Source organism: Lepisosteus oculatus, chromosome 4, assembly GCF_040954835.1.
Source record: "Lepisosteus oculatus isolate fLepOcu1 chromosome 4, fLepOcu1.hap2, whole genome shotgun sequence".
NCBI lineage: Eukaryota > Metazoa > Chordata > Actinopteri > Semionotiformes > Lepisosteidae > Lepisosteus > Lepisosteus oculatus.
Window position 1 is genome coordinate 14,088,551 of NC_090699.1, and position 15,668 is coordinate 14,104,218.

The 15,668-nt window shown below is 45.7% G+C and overlaps 2 protein-coding genes across 2 annotated transcripts in view; one reads left to right on the plus strand and one right to left on the minus strand.

The window, feature by feature from the left end:
* The first annotated feature begins 2,043 nt into the window (after window positions 1-2,043).
* Window positions 2,044-15,668, plus strand: part of LOC107075959 (uncharacterized) — a 36,722-nt gene continuing 23,097 nt past the window's right edge. The window contains exon 1 of the mRNA XM_015339175.2: window positions 2,044-2,112. The gene's annotated coding sequence lies outside the window, so the exon portion shown is untranslated. The remainder of the gene's footprint in view (window positions 2,113-15,668) is intronic.
* Window positions 3,823-5,655, minus strand: LOC102693396 (zinc finger protein interacting with ribonucleoprotein K-like). Its single transcript, XM_015339171.2, has 3 exons — window positions 5,646-5,655; window positions 4,116-4,656; window positions 3,823-3,877 (listed from the first exon to the last, which is right to left on the minus strand). The coding sequence occupies exons 1-3, from the start codon at window positions 5,653-5,655 to the stop codon at window positions 3,823-3,825; spliced, it is 606 nt and encodes a 201-aa protein (XP_015194657.2).

Below are 15,668 nucleotides of genomic sequence, written 5' to 3' on the forward strand. Positions count from 1 at the left end.
TGCACCAGTAAGTCTTTGGACTGTGGAGTACAGTGGAGCACCTGGAGGAAACCCACATGAACACAGGATGAACATACAAACTCCACATAGACAGCACACAAGGACCGGAACTGAACCCAGGGCCCCAGCGCTGTGAGGCAGCAATGCCCACCACTGTGCCACAATGGCACCCACCTAATGTCACGACTATTGTCCCCCCTCCTTAAGGGTGCTCCAGCCCTTTCACTAAAGACTTCATTCTCTGCACCTGTTTCCCATTCCCAGCCCACCTTAAAAGCCAGGCGCTGAAGCTCATCCGGGCTCTGCATCTGATTTCCATATCGTGCGAGTCCGGGACCAGGTTTTAACCTCGGTTCCCGTTCCTGTTCCCCGTCCGCCGGTTCCGACCCGGCCTTCGTGGTTTTTAATTCCTTCCTCTGATGGATCTCCTGGTTTTGGACTTACCCTTGCGTTTTGGATTTTCCCAAAGGACTACTCTCTCGGATTGTTCGCCTCGGCCACACCTCCCCCGTGCACCAGCGCACCTTGGACACGCCCCCCTGTCTTCAGCCCCGTTTTCCTGCATGACGTTTCCCTAGTGTTTCCCCACTCCGTCGGACTGTGTCGTCCGCATAGGGTCCGGAAAGAACTGTTCGTTACACCTAATTAGTGTTAGGCCTTCCATTAACATTGCAAGTAATACAGTATATTAATGTGAGGTATTAGAGGAGTAATAATAATAATAATAATAATAATTGCTTACACTTATATAGCGCTTTTCTGGACACTCCACTCAAAGCGCTTTACAGGTAATGGGGACTCCCCTCCACCACCACCAATGTGCAGCATCCACCTGGATGATGCGACGGCAGCCATAGTGCGCCAGAACGCTCACCACACATCAGCTATCAGTGGGGAGGAGAGCAGAGTAATGTAGCCAATTCATAGATGGGGATTATTAGGAGGCCATGATTGGTAAGGGCCAATTGGAAATTTGGCCAGGACACCGGGGTACACCCCTACTCTTTTCGAGAAACGCCCTGGGATTTTTAATGACCACAGAGAGTCAGGACCTCGGTTTTACGTCTCATCCGAAGGACGGCGCCTGTTTACAGTATAGTGTCCCCATCACTATACTGGGGCATTAGGACCCACATGGACCACAGGGTGAGCGCCCCCTGCTGGCCCCACTAACACCTCTTCCAGCAGCAACCTTAGTCTTTCCCAGGAGGTCTCTCATCCAGGTACTGACCAGGCTCACACCTGCTTAGCTTCAGTGGGTTGCCAGTTGTGAGTTGCAGGGTGATATGGCTGCTGGCTGCTGGATGATGCGACGGCAGCCATAGTGCGCCAGAACGCTCACCACACATCAGCTATCAGTGGGGAGGAGAGCAGAGTAATGTAGCCAATTCATAGATGGGGATTATTAGGAGGCCATGATTGGTAAGGGCCAATTGGAAATTTGGCCAGGACACCGGGGTACACCCCTACTCTTTTCGAGAAGCGCCCTGGGAGGAGTCTTACTCCTCCAGACAAGGCCTCTCTGGAGCAGCCCAGCACAGATCTTGATGAAGGAAGGGGAAGAGGCCTGTGATGAGAGTATCTGTATGTGATCATGCTGAGTTCTTGTGTCCTGCCCACAGGGTGACAGACTTATTAGGGGTGAAGTAAAAGTATCTAAATACACACTGTAGTTTTAGTGACTGAATTCTAAAATAAATGAAGACTGCAATATCAATATCTGTACCTTCGCACCTTCTGTACCGAGATTGTTACAGAAAACATACAGATGTTATAACAATGGAGTGTGTCAAGTATTCTGTGTGCACTGTGAGTCCATTTTGCACATTTTGCTGACAAACAGGAAAAAAAAGTCAGGTTTGTCCAAGTATTGTGTGTTGTGCAAGAATTGGCACCCTCACGCAGGGCAGTGAACATAAACAGTTGGGTTCTGGGAAATCCGTGTCAATCTGTATTGTCTGGGGGACTTTCTGTGTCTGGGGTGGGGAGTTGAATCAGGTCTGCTCTCTCTCCTCCTTCACATTCACTTCCAGAGAGCTTTGGAACAAAGTGACCTGTAAGAGAAAGCTGTTCGAATTTCACTGTGGGAAAGAGAAACTCAGGAGGAAAGAGGTAAGACAATTTCAAACATCTCAGGATGAACATACAAACTCCACATAGACAGCACACAAGGACCAGAACTGAACCCAGGGCCCCAGCGCTGTGAGGCAGCAATGCCCACCACTGTGCCACAATGGCACCCACCTAATTAGTGATAGGCCTTCCATTAACATTGCAAGTAAACCAGTCAGTGAAAGACCCTGTCAGGGATGAAGACAAGGCCAAGGAACCAGCTGAACAAACCTTTTCTTCTCCCTGGAAAGGTGACAGCAATCAGAGCTGAGAATAAATGCCAGGAGGACTGTAATCCCCAAATGGTCTGCTTTCTTTCCCTCAAATCAATAAAAACTTTTGTACACCCATGTGACATAACTGCTAATGGAACGTCTTTTCAAAATATTACAGAAACGCAACAACCGTTCTAGATTTGAGCCAAACATTTTATTTCTTGGAACAATGCACAGAAGAAAAGGAAATATAGCCCCAATTGTACCCCACCTCTCCCAGCCCATCATCCCCACCATCAAGGTGACCCCCCTATTGTTGGTACCCAACAATAGTGGTACCCCAGACAATCGGAGGAGTCCAAGCCCCTCTGCTCAGCCGCAGAAGGAGGAGATACAGAGATACAAGGAAAGCAGAAGGGTTTTATTCTAATTCCTGCCCAAATCCACCACCACAGTGTCCCTGCACCCCCACACAGCTGGTCCGGAAACAACACCGTGTGCAGTTCACTGAGGTAACAGTCCACCAGAAAGCCCATACTTACCACTTCTACTGTAAAAAGAGCTTTGTCTTTATTACAGCAACTTTGTCAAGCTGGAGTCTTCTTCTCCAGCCTCCACTGACACAGCTTGAGATCAAAGGTCAGGGAAGGCAGGTCATTGAATGCAGGTTGAGCCTAAGGCCTGGCTCAGCAGCTCTCCTCCTGCTTCTGTGCTGAAGGAAAGCGCAGCAGGCGAAGAATGTACAGGAACGTACAGGAACGTACGGCAAAGGCAGATTTCCAAATCTCTGATCCTAAAAACTAGGGAAAGGGAATGTCCGAAATTGTGACCATTCTTGTTGTCTCAATAAAGCTTCAACCAGCATCTCCATACCTAATGGGACCAATAAAGAGGGCAGCTCACTAACTCTGATTTTGGTTGCTTGAGGTGTTTCTGGTTGCGAGTTTCAATTTCTGCTTGAATAAAGTCTTTCCGAGAGAAAGATTTAAGTAGTAGATACTGTAGATGGGTAGAATCAAACAAAATCTGGGGAGAGAAGGAGTTTGTTGATTAGCCACAGCTGTCCTGGCTAATGAACGCCTAACGACAAGCCACAGCTGTGGGGGCCCTTAAAGACACACTGAGTACCTCCCCGGAGGGACGAGCAGATCCCCGCAAGGGGAGAATCTTCCAGTGACAGGCCCACAGGGGACTCTCCGGTGGGGAGAGAGCTTCAAGGCCGTTGGTTTTTTGTTTTCATTTTCTTTTCTTTTCAGCGTGTCCCGCGGTGTACCTCCACGGGGGCAGGCTGACCTTTTCTCCCACTGTCCTGCCATGAACCTTTGGGTTGATAGGGTAAGACCAGCCTGGGCGCTTCTATGCCCCCTGAAACAGGGGCGGTCCAGTCTGCACCTGTCTTTTTCCTTTTAAATTGTTTTTTCCCTTTCTTGTGTTTTTTGTGGTTTCTGCTAGCCTCACGCTGGTACCTCCGCCCCCTCAGAAGGGGCATTGACTTTTACTGGCGTTCGCCGCGGCTCCTCCCACTCTCGCACTGCCACACCGCCAAGCGCCTGCGGACAAGTTCCAACATAGACTTACAGCAGCGCGATCTACACTAGCGCTCTGGACGCACCAGGGGAAACTGTTTCTCTGTTTCTCTGGTGATTTTTCAAGCTGCTTGACTGGCTAAAACTCTTCCCGCACTGGCTGCAGCTGAACGGCTTCTCACCAGTGTGGACTCGCCGGTGCTCTTTCAAGTGGACGGCACAGCTGAAGCTCTTCCCAGACTGTGGGCAGCTGTGAACTCACTGGTGCCGCTTGAGGTCGTTCGAGTAAACAAAGCTCTTCCCACCCTGACCGCAGTCACAGGGCCGCTCCCCCGTGTGGATCCGCTCGTGGCCCTTCAGGATCCCGGAGTGGCCGAAGCTCTTCCCACACTCCCCGCGGGTGTGCAGCCGCTCCCCCTTGTGGACGCGCCGGTGCTTCTTCGAGCTGCTCGAGCCCCGCCCGCACTCACCGCGGGTGAAGGGCCGCTCGCCGATGTGGGTCCGCCGGTGCTCTCTCAAGGTGCAGCTGAAGCTCCTGCTGCACAGGCTGCAGCCGTAGGGCCGATCGCCCGTGTGGGTCTGCTGGTGCTTCTTCAAACTGCTCACGTGCGAAAAGCTCTTCCCGCACTGACTGCAGCTGAACGGTCTCTCCCCGGTGTGAAACTGCTGGTGCTCCTTCAGGCTGCTGGAGCGAGTGAACCTCTTCCCACACTGACTGCAGCTGAACGGCCTCTCATTCCGCGTATTAATCCTCACCGAGTCGGTCTTCCTCCCTCTCAGGCCCTGCTGCAGCTCGGTCTCCTCTTTAATATACAATTTCTTGTATTAGCAATTTGTCTCTCAAAGATCCCTAATCGTTTGAGAAAACGAAACGAACACCCTTCAGAAAGCTAAGCTTTTACTCGAAGGCATCCTATGCTGTTAGGACGCAGACTCCACCGCCGCTGACCCCAGGAGGAGCCGCCTGTTCCCGGTCTGCTCCTGCCGCCGACTCCTTCTCCAACAGCCGGGACCTCAGCGCTTCGGTCTCCTGCTTCACTCAGGCTGTTTCCACCTCCGGACGCGCCAATCCGCTGGCAAGCCGTGTGATTTCAAGCTCCGCCGATCTGCTCAGAGATGCCTCCGAAAGGCGGGCCAGTCGGTTCTGCAAAGCGACACCAGAATCGGACCCTAGAAGAGATCTGCAGCTTCGCCCCTCTGGGTTCGTAAATTAGAGACAGATTCCGACATCCCGAGTCTTTCCGACGCGATTCTGGTAGGACAGTGATCCGTCCCTGAAGCTGTGTCGTTGTCCTGAGCTTGCACCTTCGTCACGCAGGTGACGTCATTCTGCCTTGTCACAGCGGCAACTCAGGTCAACCACCACTCAGCTTTTTTTTTATTATTTTTATTTTTGCTTAACAGAATAACAAAAATCACAATACAAACAAGAGGACATATAACAGTTCAAGACAAAAAGATCGTCAGGGGTACATATTACTACATAAATTCAAGTTATGAAAAAAGATTGAACAAATTAAATAAAAATAATGTCCGCACCGCTTTCAGATTTTTGCACTTCAAAATAGTCTGCAAATACCCCCTTACATCCATTTTAAAATGCTCAAACAAAGGGGTCTTCCCAGACCACCTCATTTTATGTATATAATAAAGTGCCATTATAATAATTAAATTGATTACAAACGAATTTTTTACATTGTTTTCGATGGGGCTGAAACTTAACATAACATCTTTTTCATCAAAACAAATATCAATATTGGTTTCTTTTTTAATATAAGTTTACAACTTTTACCCTGGGACATGCTGAATAGTTTCAGGGTATTGGCACAAAAAACACATTTGTCATCTATATTATTTTTAAATTAAGAGTCTTAACTGGGTAAATTCGATGAATTCTTTTTTATGAAACCTCCTTAACCTTATCGGTTATACAATATTTATTGGGCATCATCCAAATATTTTTCCAGTCAATGCGTTTTCCAAATGAGGAATTCCAATATATTGTAACCGCAAGTACATTATCATTTTTCAACAGGGATCTGTCCCGATTGTAGTCCCGATTGTAGTCCCTCCTCCTTAAGGGCGTTCCGGCTCTTTCACTTCGGACCTGATTTTGTGCACCTGCCCCTTGTTCTAGACTCCTGCCAGCCCACCTTAAAAGCCAGGCGCTGACGTTAATCCGGGCTCTGCTCTGGTTTCCGCACCAGGCGAGTCCGGGACCTGGAAGCGCCTGGTCCCGTTAAGGTTTTATTTTCTGTTCCCGTTTCCCCTGCTGGTTCCGACCCGGTTCCTGTTTTTAATCTCCTGTTTTGGATGGATCACCCGGCCATGGACTTTTCCCCTGTTTTTGGATTCTCCTTTGAAATTCTCCCTGGATCGTTTGCCTCGGCCACACCTCCCCCAAACACCAGCGCACCAAGGACACGCCCCCTGTCTTCATCCCCGTATCCTGCATGACTTTTCCCCCCTGTATTTCCTTCACTTTTCCTTGGATTGTGTCGTCCGCATAGGGTCCGGAAAGAACTGTATCGTTACAGGATCCCAAAAAATTGGTTATTCCATCCACAATTCAAAATGTCCTTTCCTTGTAGTCTAATGTGAGCTGTAAATTCTTCCAGCGTTTCTAAAGACTACCATTACAATTCCTTAAAAGAGTTAATATTTCCCCAGAAATCACATTAATTACAGTGAAATACTGATTCAAATGAATAGAAATATTGTATCTATTAACAAACTCGGTGTAACTATATATTTCACCACCAGCATTGATTAATTGTTTAATCCAAATTATACCATTCTTGACCCAATTTTAAAAAAATAAGGTTTTATGTCTAATTTTTATATATCTGTTGTTCCAAATAGTAAATCTATAAGGGGAGAAGTTATGTTCATACATAAGTGACCACGTTAGAAGTACTTGTTTATGAAAACTAGCAAGTTTCAAGGGGATTTCTCCAATGTCAAAGTTACACTTCAGTAAAAACTCTATACCCCCTACTTCTTGAAATATCAAATTGGGGATTATATGCCATATACTTTGCTTATTTTTTAAATAGTTTTGTATCCATTTAATCTTAAAAGTAGCACTAGATGTCCTAAAATCTAAAACATTTAAGCCCCCTCCTGCCTGTGGACAACAATTAATCTCTTTTTTAAGATAATGGGGTTTATTCCTCCAGATAAATTTGAAAAGTTTAGAGTCACTTTTCCTAATAATTGAAGGTGGTACATCCAGAACCAGCAAAGCACACACGAATCTAGATAAGCCCTCAGATTTAGACAAAAGTATTCGACCATTTAAAGAAAGGTCTCCTAACAACCATAAGTCAAGTTTTTTTCTCAAATGAATGCATAATTGGAGAAAAGTTTAGATCATTTCTAATTTTTGGATTTTTGGAAATCTTAGTACCAAGATATTCAACTACATCTTTAACAGGAATATTACATATGGATGAGACATCACAATTCCCAAGAGCCATCAGTTCACATTTTTTTTAATTAAGAGAAGGACCAGAAACAGAGGAAAAAACCTTTATACACTTAATTGCCTTCTCAATCTCTGCATAGTTTCTTAAAAATAGCGTTGTGTCATCAGCTAATTGGGAACACTTATCTCTCTAGCCTGTATTTGAATACCCTGAAACACATATCTTTGTATATGAATAGCCATAACTTGTGTGACCAGCAGGAATAAAAATGGGTTTATGGGACATCGTCATCGAATTCCTCTACCAATTCTAAATCTATGAGAGGTTCCATGAGCCAATTTAACAGAGCTGTTACCCTGATTGTACAAAGTTCTAACTACCTTCTGAAAATACTCACCAAAGCCAAACAAAATTGAGAGTTTCAAAAATAAAAGATTGTTCAATTGTGTCAAAAGCCTTATAAAAATCCACAAATAGAATAAAGCTATCCTGACTTATAAGTTCACCCTAGTCTATAATGTCCAACGCCAATTGAATATTGTTACATATATGTCTTCCTTTCATAAAACCTGATTGTGACTCAGCAATAATTGAGTCAAGGCCTGTTTTCAGTCTCTCTGCTAAAACAGACGCTAGAATCATTATTAATTAAAGTGATAGGTCGCCAATTGTCTGTCAACAAATGATCTTTATCTGGTTTTGGAATTATGGTTATTAAGCCCTGAGTCATTGAGCTTGGTAAAACTCCCTTGTCAATTGATTCCTTAAACACCAGAAGAAGAAATTCAGCCAAATCAAAAGGTTTTATAAAATTCAGTGGTAAGGCCATCATTACCAGGAGATTTGTTAACCTTGAGCTTACTAATAACTTTCTTAAAAAATGGATATCTCTTCATCACAGATGACTTTAAACCCTTCATCTATAGTTTTAAAGTCTTCTTTTAATGAATTCGGAAAATCACACATTTTATCCATAGAACATGCCTTACTAGTATATAACTTACAATAAAAATCTGATACATATCTTGAAATTGCTACAGGATTTTGAGTTTCACAGCCATCTATATTAAGTTTACTAAGTGATGTATAATCTCCATTCTTTTTTTCCAAATTATAAAAGTGTTTTGAGTTTTTTTCACCTTCCTTCAGCCATCGTTTTCTGGATCTAACAAAAGCTCCTTTTGCTTTTTCTATGTATAGTTCATCCAGCTCAGCTTGCAGTCCAACTAATTTACAAGTATCTGCTTGATTGGTATTGCTGTCATCAGTAAGATCACAAAGTGCCTTAATAACGTCCTCTTCCTTTTAATGTTTTATTAGAACGTCCAGCTTCTTAACTTCTTTTTATGGCAATTAATCTTATCTTATACTTCATAAATTCCCAGTTTGGGCTATATGAATTTGTTAATTGAGCTCGCCTCCAATGTGTTTGTGTAATTTCCTTAATTTCCATTTTAAAGCTGTCATTTTCCAAAATCCTATTATTAAGTTTTGTGTGATTGCAAAGTAAAAGTCTTTTAACCTTCATCCAAGAACGACATTGTTTCAACATAAAAGACCCCCCACCCCCACCCAAACCTCAACCTTATTCTTGGTAACCCGCGAAGTTTAAAAAGGTTACGAGGGAGAGGTCACGAAGGAGCAATGAGAAGTACACTATTCCTTGTACCAGTTATAGTTTAATGTCATTCATATAACATTCAGAAGAATAACTCATACAGGTGACTATGCTACAGGACAAATGCACTATTGACAAAGCAGTTTGAATCAACAAATCTAACACAATAAAACCTTCAGTTCTGGTTGGATTTACTGAAGCAGATTCGGGAGGACTGAAACGTCTCTGGTGATTACGTGGAAGAAACATTAGATAAGATTTTGCCTTCTCAAAATAATAGAAGTATATATCTTTCACCATATCTTTTGTAACGCTTACGGCCACCAACGAGCGTGTAAGAGCTGGCTTACCAGAGCGGTGACGTCACCGCCCTTCCCTGTGATAGCAGGGCCCACAGCCGCTGGGCTGGGGGGGAGATCTCTCTTTAGCTCAACAGGCTGGGTCCCTGTTGAGTGACGCTGGAGGCCCGGGTTCGAGGCCCCGACGGTGGGGGGGGCCGACCTGATGCAGGCAGCAGGCGAGGGCGCCCACGTGAACCCTGTAGCGTTGCACTTTTAATTTGGTGCATTTACGTGATTTCTATTTGATTCATTGCAACGGCATTTACTGAAACCCAACGGATCTTCAACAATTCTGGTTTCCTTATATCGCCTTGGAACTTTGACGACAGATGAGAGATGATCAGCCCTTCCCCCCCTTGGCAGATCAGATCCCAACCTTGCCCTGTTTACACCACTATACACGCCTATTGTCCAGCGCTAACCTGCGACCATGAGGACTTTGAGGTGATGGTCTTAGGAGGCTATGGAGGATCTACGTGGTGCTCTGGAAGTTACCGACTGGGATGTGCTGTGCGAGCCACATGGGGACGACACAGACAGCATGGTGGACCGTGTCACTGACTACATTAACGTCTGTGTAGACAACACCATCCCCACCAAAGACGTACACTGCTTTCCCAATAACAAACCCTGGATCACCAGCGACCTGAAGGCTCTTCTGAATGACAAGAAGAGAGCCTTTAGGAGGGGGGACAGGGAGGAGGTCAGGCGTGTACAGAGGGAACTAAAGCAGAAGTTAAGAGAGAGCAAGGACGCCTACAGGAGGAAGGTAGAGGACAAGCTGCAAAGGAATAGGGTGAGAGATGTATGGAGCAGCATGACAGAGATCACTGGTTTCAAACAGGCTGGAGGTGTAACAGAGGGGAACCTGGAGATGGCCAACAGGCTGAACCAGTCCTTTAACAGGTTTGATTCAGGGCCCTCTGTGGCTCAACACCCATCCCCCCACAGCCACACGCTCCCTAAGCCCTCACAGCTGCGACTGCCCAACACCTCCTCCATCCCCCCACAATCATGGCCGCCTACAGCTACGACCCCCAACAGCTACTCACCCCGCCATCCCCTGCAGCTGCCATTCTCCAACACCTCCACCATTAACACCTGCAGCACCTACAGCGCTCTGAGCACCATCCCCCAGGCCAGGCTGACCATCATGGCTGACCAGGTGAAGAAGGAGCTGAAGAGGCTGCACCAGGGTAAGGCCACAGGACCAGACAACGTCTGTCCCAGAGTTCTGAGGGCCTGTGCTGATCAGCTGAGTGAAGTGCTCCAGCGACTGTTCAACCTGAGCCTGCGCTTGGAGAGAATCCCTGTGCTCTGGAAGACATCATGCCTGGTTCCGGTACCAAAGAAAGGGTGCCCCTCTGTCCTCAACGACTACAGACCACTTGCACTGACTTCTCACGTCATGAAGACACTGGAGAGGCTGGTCTTATCCCACCTGAGACCCCCGGTTAGCTCATCACTGGACACCCTACAGTTCGCCTACCAGCCCAGTGTTGGTGTGGAGGATGCGATCATCTACATGCTGCAAGGGGCCTACTCACACCTGGACAGGGCTGGCAACACCGTAAGGATCATGTTTTTTTACTTCTCCAGTGCCTTCAATACCATCCAGCCCTTACTACTAAGGAGGAAGCTGGAAGAGATGCAAGTTGATGCCTCCATGATCTCATGGATCACTGACTACCTGACAGGCAGACCACAGTCTGTGAGACTGCAGAACTGTGTGTCTGAACAGGTAGTGAGTAACACAGGGGCTCCTCAGGGGACGGTTCTTTCTCCATTACTCTTCACTCTCTATACTTTGGACTTTAAGTACAACTCAAAGTCATGCCACCTGCAGACATACTCAGACGGCTCTGCAATTGTGGGATGTATAGAAGGTGGGCAGGAGGCAGAGTACAGATTAACAGCTTTGTGGAGTGGTGTGGGGAAACATGGCAAAGACTAAGGAGTTGGTGATAGACTTCAGGAGGAAGAGGGTCCAACCTACTTCTGTCTGCATCCATGGGAGTGGCATGGAGATAGTTGATTCACACAAGTACCTGGGAGTGCACATCGACGATAGACTGGAATGGTCTAAGAACATCGAGGCCATCTATAAGAAGGGACCATTGCCGACTTTACTTCTTGAGGAGGCTCAGGTCCTTCAATGTGTGTAGTAAGATGCTACATATGTTCTATCAGTCGGTGGTGGCGAGCGTCATTTTCTACGCAGTGGTGTGCTGGGGCTCTGGGATTAGAGCAGTGGATTCTAACAGGCTGAACAAGCTCATCAGGAGAGCAAGCTCTGTCATTGGGTCTGACCTGGACCCCCTGGAGGTAGTGGCTGAGAGGAGAATGATGTCCAAACTAGAGGCCATCATGGACAACATCTCCCATCCCCTCTATGACAGGCTTGCAGGAATGAAGAGCACGTTCAGCAATAGACTGATTCATCCACGGTGCGACAGGGAGCGCTACAGGAGGTCATTCTTGCCTTCTGCCATAAGACTGTACAACGCATCCACCTTGCGTCTGGCAGAGGCAACATTGACAGTGACCTGTTTCTGGACTGAACAGTAAACTGCTACATCTGTTCTTTTTCTTTTCCCGTTTACAACCGTGTTTGTGCAATATATGCCAGGGACCCGTGCAATACATTTATATTTATATTTATATCTATATTTACATCTATATATTCATATGTGCAATACGATGTTTCTGCATACTGTTCTGTTCTAGTTTGTTCTTTGTGTGTCCTGGACTGTGAGTAACTCTTTTAGTGCACTTCTCACTGTACTGATTGTATTGTATTATTATTATTATTATTGTATCATTCGTTTCACTGTGGGTGTGTTGTCTGTGTTAAGCTGCTGTTGCACTGCAACGGGATCAATAAAGTATCTCTCTATGACGGGTCGGACCGGGGTAAAGTTAGCTCGAAGTTCGAAAACGATTTTGGCACGCCTGTAGCGCTTTCACGAAACCTCTTAGAATTGCGAGAATGCTTGTTTTGTGTATAAAATACATTGTGGATGATTTCTCAGCCTTTACTTTTTCGTTTTTATGACATTTTTTTGACCAAGCACGAATATTCATTTGTCCATATCTTCGCAATGGAAACACAGAACGCCGTCAAACCAAATGCATTTTAAAGACCACGACTTGTGGATATTTCCACACTCTTTACATCAAACTATCAGTGAGCTAATTATCTTTTTTTAAACCTCCGGTTTTTCATCGATGCGTAATTACGCACGAACTGGAACCCGGGGGACCGCTGTGTGCACACGTTCACAACGCGAGAAATACTGTTCAATACGGCTTCGTGCGAAAAACCCGTATATGACCATAGGAAGCAGAACAGCGCAGTCTCCCATTACCCAGACTGTAAGCACGGGAATAAAGCTTTGTTTGATTTCTGAAACCCTTCCTTTACATCCTGTTTTCATTCAGGTAAGGGTCAACTATATTGAAAATACTACTGACAGCAGGAAGATTAAAATATTCTTTTCTCAGCAGCTTATTAAAAACAGCTCCCATGATGTTCAAACCGATTTTTTACACAGAACACTGACACAGCTTTGCATTCTGAATCTCTTTTTCTCATGCTTTTATTTAATATGGCACAATGCACTGGGATAGGGGTATTCTGTTCACAAACCAATAGCATTTAAACCACAGCACCCACAATGCTGCAAGTGTTTTGCACACTAAGCAGGTCCTCTGACTTTTCCCAGCTTTGTTTTGGGTTCTGGAACCTTTCTTTATATTTTTTAGGATTTTCTGAAGATAACACTACAGGTAATACACTGGGACAGGTGGGTCGTCTTCATGGCTCAATAGCATTTCAAATACAGCACCCACACTGCTGAAACCAAGTGTTTTACACACCAGACAGGCCCCCTAACTTTATATAACCTTGCTGTGGCTGTGGCCCCTTTCTTTAATTTTTTATGATTTTTTGAAGATAACACTACAGGTAATACACTGGGATAGGTGGGTCGTCTTCATGGCTCAATAGCATTTCAAATACAGCACCCACACTGCTGAAACCAAGTGTTTTACACACCAGACAGCCCCCAGAACCTTATACAACCTTTCTGTGGTTGTGGCCCCTTTCTTTATTTTTTTAATAAGAATTTTAGTTTTTCAATATGGCACCATTAGACAGGCGGTACATGGGGATTGGGGGGTGCTATTCATGAGTCAATAGCTCTTCAAGCACAACAGCCACAGTGCTGCAACCAGGTGTTTTACACCAGACATTTCCCCTAACCTTATACAACCTCGCTTTGAGTTGTGGAACATTTATTTATTTTTTAATTGTTTTTTTGACTGTAATCAAGTGTTGTGCTCACTAGGCAGGCCTCCTGACCTTTCACAGTCATGCTTTGTTGTGTGCAACTTTAATTATCTTTTTAGGATTTTTTGAACATGGCAACTTCCACCGAGACGGGTGGGGGGTGTGGGGGTGCTCTTCAATAGCTTTTTCATCTATACACACAAACGGATGTAACCAAGACACTCAGAACCTGTCACGCAGGGGCTGACTGCTGAGGATAGGGATCCAATGCGGTGCCCTTGGTAGGGTTGGCGCGAGACGCAGGCGTAGTCGGAGTAAACAGGCAGGGGCCCGAGTCCGGGAAGGCGTAGTACAGGCGTAGGCACAGAATCGACAGGCGAAGGCGTAGTCGAGGGACTGGCAGGGGTCGGAGTCCGGGAAGGCGTAGAAGTTGCGTCGGTAGGCAGAGGCGTAAATGAAGAGACAGGCTGGGGTCAGGATCCGAGAAAGCGTAAAACAGGCGAAGGTACAAAATCGAGTGGCTAAAGCAGTTGTCGGAAAAGCGGGGTCGAGGTCCAGGGGAGAAGTCATAGTAAGGCAAAGGCGTAGTTAGTAGGTAAGCTCCGGGAGAGAATCTCAATCGTGAGCAATGACCGGGGGACAGATGAGGGTTTAAGTAGAGGACTGATTGACGCGTGCATGTTTGGTATGGGGAGAGCTCGAGGGAATGCGGGAGCGCTTGCCTGCGTGAGGGAGATTCATGACAGAACCAACAGAATCAACCTGAACTCATAGAAAAACAAGAATGCCCCCGAGACACCTGAATCCCCCTCCTGGACCACTCTGGTATCAACACCCCCAAACCCATCCATACCAGCTTACAAGATTCAGAATCGGTGCAACCCTCCAACCTGGACCAAGAGCAGGATGGGACAAGAATCTGCACCACATTACGTACACAGGTTTGTATTTTTGGCTGAAGATGAAAATGTCTAACATAGATTGTTTTGGTTCTAGCAAACAATAAAAATAGTTGTTAAAATCCAAACACACATAATGAGATCACTCTCTGTCAGTATGTGTAACATTCTGGGTCTGGGCTCCTCTGTATTTGGGCTAAAGAGAGTTCAACAACATTTATTAAATGCACTGACATCATAATCTGACAAGATCCATTGTTTAGGGGAGACTTGACCACCCACTGTCCCCCTGGTATCGTGAAGCTCATTGTCCTTTAGCTTTCCAAAACCAGAATCACTTGGGACTCCGGGGGGATCGGTGTATGCAAAATATGAATTCCTTATGCAAGAAATTGTATATGGTCAATATAGCGATCATATCTTATCAGCAGATGGTAATCTCCAAGGAACAAGTAATAGGTTTATTCCACGCTGAAAAATGATCAAATGATTGATGAACCCAAGTGATTTGAAAGAAATGTTAAACAACTCAAAGCGAGGTTGTATAAGGTTAGGGGAAATGTCTGGTGTAAAACACCTGGTTGCAGCACTGTGGCTGTTGTGCTTGAAGAGCTATTGACTCATGAATAGCACCCCCCAATCCCCATGTACCGCCTGTCTAATGGTGCCATATTGAAAAACTCATAAAAAAATAAAGAAAGGGGCCACAACCACAGCAAGGTTGTATAAGGTTCTGGGGGCTGTCTGGTGTGTAAAACACCTGGTTTCAGCAGTGTGGCTGTTGTATTTGAAATGCTATTGAGCCATGAAGATGACCCACCTGTCCCAGTGTATTACATGTAGTGTTATCTTCAGAAAATCATAAAAAAATTAAAGAAAGGGGCCACAGCCACAGCAAGGTTATATAAAGTTAGGGGGCCTGTCTGGTGTGTAAAACACTTGGTTTCAGCAGAGTGGGTGCTGTATTTGAAATGCTATTGAGCCATGAAGACGACCCACCCGTCCCAGTGTATTACCTGTAGTGTTATCTTCAGAAACTCATTACAAAATAAAGAAAGGGGCCACAGCCACAGTAAGGTTGTATGAGGTTCGGGGGCCTGTCTGGTGTGTAAAACACTTGGTTTCAGCAGTGTGGGTGCTGTATTTGAAATGCTATTGAGCCATGAAGACAACCCACCCATCCCACCTGTAGTGTTATCTTCAGAAAATCATAAAAAAATAAAGGTTCCATAACCCAA